This window comes from Lolium perenne, chromosome 2, assembly GCF_019359855.2.
Source record: "Lolium perenne isolate Kyuss_39 chromosome 2, Kyuss_2.0, whole genome shotgun sequence".
Lineage (NCBI taxonomy): Eukaryota > Viridiplantae > Streptophyta > Magnoliopsida > Poales > Poaceae > Lolium > Lolium perenne.
Window position 1 is genome coordinate 321,920,997 of NC_067245.2, and position 12,587 is coordinate 321,933,583.

The 12,587-nt window shown below is 49.8% G+C and overlaps 1 protein-coding gene across 1 annotated transcript; it reads right to left on the bottom strand.

Annotated features, from left to right (window-relative positions):
- Positions 1-1,285: 1,285 nt before the first annotated feature.
- Positions 1,286-2,704, bottom strand: LOC127336606 (uncharacterized). The gene has a single exon (XM_051363430.2). It carries the CDS (start codon positions 2,528-2,530, stop codon positions 1,661-1,663), a length of 870 nt encoding a protein of 289 aa, XP_051219390.1. The 5' UTR covers positions 2,531-2,704; the 3' UTR covers positions 1,286-1,660.
- Positions 2,705-12,587: the final 9,883 nt, after the last annotated feature.

Sequence of the window (12,587 nt, forward strand, 5' to 3'; positions counted from 1 at the left end):
AAAAACTGACCTATGAGGAGGCCGCGAGGCTAGGCATCCTCATGTCGGAAGTCATTGGAATTCAGCAATGGGAAACGTTTCACACCAACGTGGCCAAACAATGTTTCATTAGGACGCGACGCCGTCCAAGAGGAAGAAGAAGCAGATGGTGAAAAAGTACGATCGTTAAAAGCCAAGGAAAAAAAGAGAAACAAGCATATATTTAGATAAAACGATGGAAGAAATCAGTCCATCTGCCATCCCACCTCTCGCTACCTGTAGAGAACGCCTAACTGGTGCCACCAAAACATATACTTCCCCGTCTCAAAATAACTTGCTTAATTTCTTTCTTGTAGTTACGGACTCATATCTCCAGCTTGGCTGAAACAGGTCGCCAATCTTGCATGCCTAAGTCGTATCGTATGGTTGACTTGTACTGGAAAAGTAATGATTCCAAGGTTTGACTTTCTGTGTGTCCTACCACCATAGTCAACGCACGCCGCGGGGAAAGAGAAACAGTGCGTACGGGCGGCCTTTGTGAGTTCCTCTCTTCTGAAACTCTCGTTCCTGAGTGTCGATTCTTCTTGGAACGTACGTACGTCGCTGAATCCGTCACCAAGTAAGAAACACGGCACGCTACTGCTCCGCGTGTGGAAGGAATGTGCAGTGCGTGTATGTACAGCCGTACGGGGTTAGGCAACAGTTGGAGGAGCAGGCTGGCGACAGGTGGCAGCTCGTGTATAACAGTCTGCGTGTCATAAGGTGGTCCCAGCAATATGTTGTAATCGAATTCAAATGTTTTTGGTTGAGTTGGGTGAGGAAAGGAATTGGACAGCAAAACCTGGGGCCGAGCCGACCGGTCTCGCCGCCACCACTAAATAAACCCGGTCTTTGTGATGCTCCGCGGCTGCAGGCTAGCCATAGGCCATAGCCGGTCAGCCGGCTGAATTGGCCAGCAAGCAGGTTTATTCCACGGAGCGAGAGAGAATATGCGTCGTCATCAACCGAACCGATGCGCGCGTGCGACTGAACACGCTCCTAAAATTGGAGAAAAGGACTGGTCAATTTACGGGTGACTCAAGTTTCGCCACCTTTCTAGACGAGACTGGGGATCGGAGATCGATCCAGGTTGTTCCACGTACTAGAAGGACCTTGCCATCTCAACATCTGTGATCTGTCTCTGTCCGTCTCGCTCATCGCAAACCTGATCCGGTTTCTAGATATTTTAGAGGATTGTAGTAGTCCGTAGGAGAAATATCAGCAGCAATCGAAAGAAAAAAAATCAGAGACATTGAGACGATTGATCTTCATGACAGAGTAGTAAACATTCATCTGCATATACCACTTCGATATACCAGGAACAATTTCATCATATCGCCCATCAGTTTAGCAACAGGCACCTATCCCTCCCCCTCTCTCTCTCACTAAACCGAAAAGAAAACAAAAAGAAAAGAGAAATTTCTGTCTGTCACACAGCACGGCCACAACGAACCAAGTCGAGGAAAACACGGAAGAAATTTCCTGGCAGCGGAAGCCGGAGCGTGTCCGGCCTGCCGTAGAGTCGTCGCCTTGCTTCGTCTTCCTCTGCACAACCCCGACACGCAACCAACCAACCAACCATGGGCGGCGCGCGTGAGTGCCCAATTCCTATTCCCCTTCTAGTACAACTAATCGACGACAGCTAGTAGCAGACGGGCATCAGGCCGGCGGCGAACGAGTAGGCGGGGCTGAGGGCCCGCGGCGGCGGCGGGGAAGGCGTCGGGGAGGGCGACGGCGAGGTAGAGGGCGTCTTCTTGGGCCGCTCGATGGGGCCGACGGGCGAGCGGAAGGCGACGGTGACGGCGTCGCGCACGCACCAGTGGAACGCCGGCGCTCGCATGGCCGCCGCCGCCGCCTCGCAGTCCGGGCACGGCGACGAGCGCGGGGTCGTCGACCCGTACCAGAACGGGTCCTCGAGCGGCGCCGGGAGGTGGTAGGGGTCGGTGGCGGCGGTGCTGAGCAGGTACCACTCGCGCTGCCGCTGCAGCTCCCGCAGCTGCGCGTCGTAGTCGTAGTCCCAGCCGCCGAAGGCCGCCGGCGGGGGCGGCGACGAGGCGAGGGAGGCCAGATCCGTGGGCGGGAGGCGCTTGAGGATGGTCATCTCCGCCGAGGGGACGAGCAGCGGCGGCTGCTGTGATGGGGAGAGGATCCCGGCGCCGGCCTTGCGGTCGCGGCGGGAGCGGCCCCCGCGGCGGTCGCGGCGGGAGCGGCGGAGCGCGGCGAGCACGTAGCAGCCGGGCCCCTCGCGCGCGACGGCGGCGGCGAGGTCTGCGCCGTCGTCGAGCGGCGCGCGGCGCGGGCGGCGCGGCCGCGCGAGGGAGGCCGAGATCTGGTGCGGGGAGACGCCGACGCGGTCCGCCACCACGGCCTGCAGCTTGCGCACGCCCAGGGACGGCTGCACCGTCACCGTGCCCAGGTCCACGGTCCGCTCGCCGTCCACGAACACCACCTGCAGCACCGCCGTCGCCATGGTCGCCGGCGGGGGCGGCGAGGTCGAGGCCAGCTCGCCCATCGCTAGGCGGATCTCTTCAGGAGCCTCTGGGAGGCTAGCTCGCGAGGGGCGCTACGCGCATCGAATCCGGTGGCGGCGGCGGAGTAGAATTGGTCTGAAGTGGTGAAGGAAATTGGGATGGGGAGGGCGAGACGGAGGAAGGATTTTATAAGGGAAGATGGGGAAGGAATTAATGGCGGTTGGGTCTGGGGCGAATGGTAAATGCTGGCGGGGTAAGGCGGTGGGGCCCGGTGGGAAGGAAGTGGTCGCTCTCTTTCCTTGGGAGCCAAGGCAAGGCACACGGCACGGCACCCATTCCAGGCCGGGCCGAAGCTGCTGGAACGTGGGCCCCACCGGGCAGGTAGAGACTGACCGGGGTCGCGGGCGGCCACGTCGGAGAGAAGAAGAAAACGTGGGGGAGGCCGTTACGCGGCCAGGCTCGTGCCAGCGAGGCGCGGGCGGCACGTGCGGCCAGCGAGGCCTTGCGTGCTGGTGACGCTGGCCGCTCCACTCGGCTCGGCTCGGCTGGCCGTGTGAGGTGTTTCACGTGATCCGCCCATGGATTTGGCGTGACAAACTACGTATACCCGTCGCGTCACAGACGTGGTGGATGCAACGAAATGCCGTTACTTACGTCATAGTTTTGCAACTTTCGTTTTGTATATATATATATACTCACAGTCCCTCCATTTCGACTCTTCTGTACGAAAAAATCAACCGATCTATTCATCGTAAAGTTATTTTGATCTTGGGCACCAATGCACTCATGGTATTAAAAAATTCGAAATATATATGTGCTTAAAAGTATATATATTTAACAGAATTTTAAAAGGAGCTGGAATTTTTTTTAAATAATACATTTTTTAATATTAATTCCAGGAATAATAGCCGTTTTTAGCAAATTTCAGAAATAATACACCGTCGGGGTGGTTGAACCCGAAATTGGAAAATCGGGTTAGACGAACCCGAAGTTGCAATATCGGGGTTGAGAAACCCGATAAGAACATTCTTCTGCGCCGTGAAGAAAAAAGAAAAACAACAAATAAGTAATCGGGGCGGGTGAACCCGATTTCTAAAAATCGGGCAAGTTGAACCCGACTTTGCTAAATCGGGTTTGTTGAACCCGATTTTTTGCAGCAAGAATTTTTCCCGCCTTTTCGCGTTCGCACCGCCGTGTTTCCCTCCCGCCTTTGCCGCCACCCTTCCCGCCACTTCTTCCCTTGATCCTTCCCGCCATCATCTCCCGCCACTATCTCCCGCTATATTTTCCCGCCACACTGTCGAATTTTTGCCTATAAAAGCAGGCATCGCTACTCTGGATTGCACAAGTTCTTGTATCTCTATTTTATCCCGTTTGCTCACCCTTAGCCATCATGAGTGTGCCTTGCTCTGACCAGGACTTTAGGCCGGCGAAGGCGAAGGCTGCAAGTTTGCCCCCGGGTGTGACTGCGGAGCGTTGTTGGTGCGGCCGTGTTGCTAAGGTTAAGCAGGTGGAGGATTTCTCCGACTGGTTCGGCATGAAATTTTTCATGTGTGCGAGCTATGAGCATGATCCACCCCGTAGTTCAGCTTCGTCGTCCACCAGGCCGCCGGTATGTTTGGACATAATTTTATGTTGGCTTAAATTTGTTTGTGAATTTGATTTAATCTTACTGTTTGTGTTGTAGTCTCCCCCGCCCCTATGCAAATGGTTTCACTGGATAGACACGGAGCAGCCGGATTGGGCGCGCGAGGAGGTTGAGGAGAAACAGCGCCGTGCGTGGGCAACGTTCTTTGAGGAGGAGCGTTGGGAAAAGGTTCGTGCTAATGAGAAAGCGAGCGAGAGAGGCGGTCTGAGAAACTAAGGGCGGAACAAGCTCGTAATCGCGAGGTGAATCGAGAAGAGGATGGATGATGAGGCTGCACGTAGGTTTGCGAGAGGAAGAGGTGCGCAGGGGAGGCTCGTGAAGCGGAGAGAAAGAGACTAAGGGAAAGCGCTGCTGAGGCGCAAGCGGCAGAAGAACGCGGCGACAAGTCTGGAAAATGGCCACGGTGGACGCAGGGAAAGTAGAGTTATGTGTCGTACTGGCAATGTATCTTAAATTCAGTTTTAGTTTGTCGTTGTATCTTAAATTCCGTTGTAGTGCTAAGCCGTATTTTAATTTCAGCTGCAATGTATCTTAATTTCCGTTGTCGTATTAATGTGAAATGAATTTGCCCGAAAATGTTGTGTCGAAATTTGGGCTCAATTGTTTGCCGCCACTTTTTCCCGCCCAATTTGTCCCGCTCAATGTTCCCGCCATTTATTCCCGCCCAAATCTGCCGCCAATCTTTCGCGCCCATTTTTTCCCGCTCACATCTTCCCGCCGAAAGTCATCCCTTGTAGCCTATAAATACCCCCACCGTTTTCTTGTCTTTCAGTGTAGCCTCTCAACAAGATGGATCCCCCTTATAAGAATCCCCCCCATCTTTTCAATGAATTCATGGCCGAATATCTTCTAGATAGTGCTCGCTATGTGATGAGGGAGAGTAAGATAGAGACATTCGAGGAGTTCATCAGTAGCGACGCCTTGCTCCGTAAGGTCGGTAGGAAATTTGAGACTTGGTCTTATGGATATCCAGTGAAGAAGATGCCTGCTCGTAGCCCACGGGAAATAAGGTGTGAGCTTATCAGGTTGAATGAGAAGTGGAAGTCACTAACATGGAAGAATGAAGAAGATAGGGAAAGGGATTTAAAATATCCCGAACGATGGGCGGCTGAGAGTGAAGCCGACGATGATATCTTCGAGCCTAGCACCAAGGGAAAGAAAGCTGCATCGTCGAAGGGCAAGAGTGGCAAGTCCTCAAAGGGCAAGAGTGCTGCACCGCCAGTCGTCGATTCAGACGACGACTTCGAGCCTACCACCAAGGCCATGAAAGCTGCATCGTCGAAGGGCAAGGGAAAGGGTGTGCTGCGTTCTTAGTGTTTTAGTTATCAGTAATCATGGATCTTGTAGTATGTTGTAGCGATGGTGTACCATTTAATATGTTAGCAGAGAGTTATGTTGTAGTAGTAAGTTGTATCTTAATTATCGCTTGAAGTTCAATATGAAATGTTTGTTAAATAGAAATAGTAGTCATACATGGCGCATACAAATAGTAGTCATACATGGTGCATACAAATAGTACTCACCGGTTAGAAAAGTTCCATCTACACACATCACCGGACGACAGTGCATGAAAGCCTCGATGCATATGCTGAATGCGAAAAACACCCTGTGCAGAACCCTGACATTAGGGAACTCAGGTATCACAAAGTCTTGTATGTCCACATGGGTGCCCGGATTCCGGTCCTTCAATGTCTGCAGGAGATGGACGACACCGTCATAAGCATCATAGAAGGTCCCGAATCTGTTCTCCAGTGCCGTCTGTTTAGCCCTCCATGCCTTGCCATATTCAATTACATACTTATATTGAAGGTGAACTCTTCTCTGGATGGCTTTAACCCCCATTGCTGTATTCTCTACAATCTCCTTGTAGAACAGGCGAGCAATAAGAGTGGATGTAAGGTTTCGGTGATCCTTCAACATACTCTTAAGGACACATGTGTGCGGCACGAAATCGCTCACCACCCATGTTGTGTCATACTTCGGACAGTACCCATGCACCCTTGATGGACATCTAGCATCGCTGCAGACCACTGTCAAGAATTTCTGACTTGAAACGGTGGTTCTGAATACCCTTTGCGTGTTCATTGCCCACTGAGTGATTGCTTCCTGCAGATGTCTCTTGTCAGCATATCTAGCACCAACTGAGATGGTGTTCATGCTGTACTCCCAGGCAGAATCGTGCCGATCATCGACTATCATTGCCTCCGACAAATCATGGTTCCAAGAAGAGGGGATCGGATCCGCCTCTTCGTTATCATCTGAAGTATCGGATCCACCGGATTCATCTGAGTCAACCTCATTGTCCACTCCATCCTCGTCTTCCTCGTCCATCATGTTACGCATCTCTTCTTCTTCTTCGTCCACGCTTTCAAGCTCAACAGTATCGTCATGACCACTGCTGCATGGCTACTCTGCCCGGATTGGAAATCTGCCGCCCGACATCAGAACTTTGACTGCTCTGGCCTGGATGGAACGCACCCTCGCCTTCTTGGAAATTCACCACCTTCGCCTCGGGAAGCATTAAGGCGATGGGGTGAGTTCCCCTGCGCTCGCACGCTTCCAACCAGTGCACCCACTGAGAGGTCCGCTCAATCGGCTTCAACCGCCGAGAAAACTGGGTCTTGGAGCTGCTCCACAAAGCATGCACACCAACGGTGTATGCTTCGGGATTAAGCCCGAAATTCACGGTCAACCACTCCTTCAACCGACTAACTCGCCATGTTTTTGGGTTTGTCGATGCAACTCCTAAATCTTGAAACTCGCTCAGATCAGCTCCCATCGGAGTTGTTCGGACCGTGCCATGACCGAAGTAAACAACGAATTTTAATCTATCTGACATATCTGCTCACCTATAAAAATTACATACTCGTCAAAAAAATCTAGCACCTACACTCTAAAATAAATAAAAATCTAGCACCTGCACTCCTAAATAAATACTTGCTACCTGAAGCTAACGAACGTAACATGCATTATGATTACACCATCTAATATCAGGGATTAGGGTTTACCCTTGAAGCGTGCCAAACACCTCCGTCAGCAGCTCAGCTCCTCCACCCCGCAACAGCTGCACCACCACGCAGCAATAGCAGCACCACCTCCACCAGCTCCACCACCACCAACAGCTCCACCAACACCAACAACACCTCCACCAAAACGCCTCAAAAACTAACCCATCTATAGATCAGCTAATTCTACAGCATTTGGTGGTGAAACTACAACGAATGGCTGGATAAATCGCTCACAAACGAGGAAAAATGGTGCTGGACTGAGAGCTAACGAGAGAGAGAGAGAGACAGAGAGCAGCAAGCTGGAGGAGGAAGAAGATGGTCGAGCAGCGCTGCGTGCGAATTTCATCTGCCGCGCTTCGGGGTCAGTGCGCCCGAACCGCGCGACTCGGGGTCGCCCCACCCGAAATTACCGCATCGGGATTCCTCTCCCCGACACAGTCTGCCCCTGGCCAGGGGACAGGCCGACACGGCCCTTCGGTGGCCGACAGCCACGCTTCGGGGACGAGCAACCCGAATTTGGCCTGACACGGCAGATTCGCCTCGTCTCGGGCTAGCCGACCCCGATTTTGTAAATTCGGGTTAGCGGACCCCGACGGTGTATTATTTCTGTAATAAGCCAAAAACGAATATTATTTCTGGAATTAATATTAAAAAGTGTATTATTTAAAAAAAATTCGCATGATTGTATCCCATTAACATACAAAATCTCAATTACAAATGTTTTGTTTTCTAAAAATAACAAAGTTGGCTTCCTTTTAGCGATTTGAATCGCTATACTCAAATGCACACATTTGTTCTTTTTAGCCAAGTCAATGGGGTGTTTATTTATAAATTTTCAATAGGATTTAGGTACAAAAGAAGCAGTTGCGCTAGAGGTTAGCAACGGCTGACTAACTAGGAGACCATAGGCCCAAAGAGAAAAGAAAGAAAGAAAGATATATCTAAATTTCTCTACCCAGGTTTTAAGACCATCATAAGCTTTTCTAGGAGTCTTGTGCAGAAATAGAGCAATCTCCTCCATTTTCTATTTTGTGTAGCCTAAAATATACATTATTTTCAGCTGAAAGTTTACAGATTTCTTGATACAATATTGGTTACATCATAATTTTATTTTCACATTTTTCTAAAACATAGAAATATGATTTTTAATTACTTTTTCAAAAAGGGATCACTAGTGCCCATGTGCACCAAATATTTATCCTCTATTCATAATCCATAATTCATATAACCTCAGATTTAGTGGAGTATAAAGAGATATCGGTTTTTTCATTACCCAAGATTTTCGAAGTTTTGCGGCTGTGTGCATCGTGGTTTTGCAGAGACCGGGTATAATACTTAAATCTTTTGAGCAATTAAACGCTCATTATCGAACAAAATATCACTATAAAGAAACAAAAAAAGGTAATAAAAAGGTAATATATCTATAGGCCACCCAGCGATGACTACAAGCACTAGCGCGAGCGGGAGGCGCGCCATCCTCATTGACCCTCCATCACCTAAGCATCTCAAAGATTGTCGTAGTAGAGTTTATTACAATAGACAAATGAGAAGTCGTCGTGCTAAGGCCACATAGGACCTACACACCATAGCAACAACCATCGCCATAGATGAGACACATAGATTCTAGGAAATCCGCGGCTGGCGCCAGATGCTCCATCAGAGCGAGTGTAGGGCGGGAAGGGCCTTATTCTAATTTCGATCTATAGTCATCGCCACACCATGTCGAAGAAGACACTTAAAAATAACCTAAACAAAAGATGGAAACCCTCTGTCGCGGTAAGGGACCATGGACCGCCACGCCTCCAAGATCCTAACAACTACGACGCCAGAGTGGGCCAGCAACACCATCGGCGAGAGGGACGAAACCACAGATGAGTTTCTAGGAGCGCCTCATGATCGCCTCTTTCTTCTTGGGTGTCGTATCTTGTGCATCCGCACCTATCGTGTATCCCTGCATCTGAAGCGCTGAGATCCCTCCCCAAGAGACAAAAACAGCCAGCCTTTCTCCAGCTCCTCCTCGCCACCATGGCCGGCCAGGAGCAAAGAAATAGCAGGCTTAACAGCACCAGGTTGCCTCTCCTCCTCGCCACCATGTTCGGCCAGGAAGGCAACGCCTGCGCTGAGATCCAGGGGAGAAGAAGATCCCTTGACCACCAGGTTATTGAAGAAGACGCTGCTGCTCTCAACCTCTCCTCCCTCCGGCCATCGGAGTAGAGGAAGAAAGAGAAGCAGCCCTAGGAAGGCCCAGATCCGGCGGCGTAGATCTCGACCGACGTCTTCTCTACGGGGAGAACCCCCAAACGGCGGCATCGAGCCACAGAACAAACAGAGAACAACCTAAACTAACCCTAGACTACTCCGGCGCCACACCACTACCAACTCCGGCCAGCTAGCCTGGCGGAGCGGCCGGCGGTGGCCCGGCTAGAGGGAGGAGACTCTCAACTTTACTGTAGAAGGCTGCGAGCGGTGGAGGGGGAGAATGGTCCGTCCGAACGGGGAAAGGTGGGGAACCTAATTGATCTGGAGTTCTGGACTCACACGTACGCATCATGGTTCTAGATTGCCAAAGGCTAGATTAGAATTCCCTATATATTCTACCGGGATTATCATGTGTTTAATTGAAACAGCCATAGACATACGCTGAGTGGCATAATCAGATTGAATTGCTTCAATAGTATTTCTTCAACGGAAATAAAACTTTATGAATTTCTTTAGCAGTATCTTATCAACAGAAACTTTATGATGAAGATGAGGTGTTCGTCTTTTACACCTGAGGTGAAGATGATTTGAAGTCTAAATTGGGGATGACATTTGAAGGACTAAAGACCATGGAGAAGTTCTACAAGTACTATGCACATGAATCTGGTTTTGAAGTTCGCATTGGACATCAGAAGTTTGAAAATAAGGTAGTGCACACAAAGCGGTACATGTGTAGCAGGGATGGAAAATCAATAACAGCTAAATAATCAGATGAAGGCATGGACTTATAACAATCAAATGGGTTGAGCATTGAGGAGCCATTGAACCAAAAGTTACCTACAACAGTCAAGCACACTAGGCAAGAAGAATATGAGGCATTTTTGGATGCAACATTCGTACTGAAATTAACATACACCCACCAAATAATGTTCTTTCGGTTGGGAGAAACAAAATAATTAAGAGATGAAAGGAGATGAGTGGTGAAGGACAGAAAAAGAAGAAGAAAGAAGCAAGGTCGCACGCATGAATGTGCAAGATGAGCAATTAGATGGTGCATCATGAGAGCTGCAATTATTCAAGTAAAAGAAGTCATGAATGTGCAAGATGAGCAATTAGATGGTGCATCATGAGAGCTGCAATTATTCCAAGGAAACCATGGCTTATAAATAGTACTACTATTGTATTAGAAGTCTGAAATTATGTAATGGATCAGAATTTTCGTTTTCTCCAATTTTGGCCTTAGCAGTAAGTAGATACATTGAACCACAGATTTTCTATCAGGTTTAGAAGCTTGCAGCAACATAGTCCAGTAGGTTTAGTTAAATGTTCTCTCAAGTTTGAAGCTTGCAGCAGTAGAATTTTCTATCACCGGTTCAAATAAGGTGTATAAGTGAGACATGGTTATTTAGTTAATTTTATTATCGCCTGATATTATGATTTAGACTGCAACTAGTTTTAATTGTTGGCATGTGATCTGAGCCAATAATAGCAGTAGCTAGTTTGCTGAAGTGAAGGTTAGTGTCCCTGTTATAATTTGTGGTAAAAGATGAGATTCACTAGTGGCAGTTAACTAATGGCATGAGATGACCTCCTGTTTTGGGACTACATTTTTTTTTTTTTGGGACTACATTGATAGCATGGTTGCTCCAAAATTTCAGCATAACTTGCATAGTTCGATTGGACAGAGTTTAACTCACAGGAAAGTGAAGTTAAGTGATGGTGCAAGATACAACGTCCACTATTCAATCAGCATCCCTTTGGTGAAAACATGCATCAGCTATTCAGCTTGGATGTCGGCAAGTACTACCAAAAATCGAGTCGAAGCTATGAGTCCGCTGGAAAATATCAAGAGCCTTTAATTTTCTTTTAGCAAAGAAGAGAGCTTTAGCCTACTAGGTAATAAGACCAGCAAGTGAGTTGTAGATGCACTATTCGAGAGCTGCTTGTAATAGGAAGCAAAAGTTAGTGTCAGCAAAACAAGAAGTTGGTTGTTACTGAAATTTCTATTCACAACAACTTATACAATTCTCTCTGCAGAAATGAATATTAATCAACGATGTACAATCATTATGGACCTCTGGCTACATACACAACAATTGTAAGCTGCATCCAACGAAGTACTTACTAGATACATCAGACAAGAACAAGGAAATTCAGAAATATGGGTCATCGTTGTTCTGCAAGGAATCCCCTGCTCAACTAAAAAAAGGAAATCCCTTGTTGTGTTCCCATCACACGCGAGTCTGCAGAGCCTGTACTCGGCCGGCGTTTCAAGAGCAGGTCAAGATGGGAAGTTGGGAACCCACAGTACGAGGGCTCAGTGTAAGCCGACGAGAAGGGGGACCTGCGCTGAGGTGGCCACGGATCTGCACGGCAGTTGCGCCTGGCCGGCGACTGCCATCTTAGTTCCGGCGATGGTGAGCGCGGCTGGAATTTCGTTGGGGACGCATTACGCAGATTCGGTGCCGAGGTAGCCGCCGTCGCGGTCGGTGCCAACGTAGTCGTCGCCGCGGCGCCGTTGCGAAAAGAGATGAGGGTTTGAGATGTGGTTCAGTTTGTAATGTTTCAAGGTATTCAGGGGTTAATTTGCAAAAGAAGGAGGCTTGACGCGGGCGCTTTAGTGCATAATTGCTTCGGAGCTAAGGGGACCCACACGATTAAGATTGGACGATTGAAGCGCTTCAGATGCAGGGATACACGATAGGTGCGGATGCACAAGATACGACGCCTTCTTCCTGTTTTATTTCCTTTAGGCTGGTGCCATTGGGGGCGGGAGTGGGGGCGGTATCGCCCGAGGCGGGGCGAGAGAGAGGCGGGAGAGGGGCGAGACGAGAGAGGGAGGCGGCGGCGCGGGCGCCCGGCGGTATCGCCCCCTCCCGCCCGGCTACCGCCTGCGTTGGGGGCGAGAGGGAGGCGAGAGGCGGGCGTGAGTGGGGCGGCAGCGTTGGCATGGAGAGGGAGGCGAGAGTGGGGGCGAGAGGGGGGCGAGAGAGGGGCGAGAGGCGGGCGGGAGAGGGGCGAGAGGGCGTAACGGCTAGCTGACGTGGCGCGATCTGATTCGTCCACGTCATCTAGCCGTTGGGGTAGCCGTTGCTGGTTCAAAAAAACCCAAAAATTCATCCCCACCCCTATAAATACCCCCATATGGTTTCACTCATTCCACACCTCACTTCATCTCCTCCACTCTCCATTTCCACTCCTCTCAACGCCATGTCTTCGTCTAGCAGCAGTTCGAGCGACGGA

Bases quoted from the DNA above. Each gene is read 5' to 3' on its own strand.
- LOC127336606 (XM_051363430.2), bottom strand. From the start codon at position 2,530: ATGGGCGAGCTGGCCTCGACCTCGCCGCCCCCGCCGGCGACCATGGCG.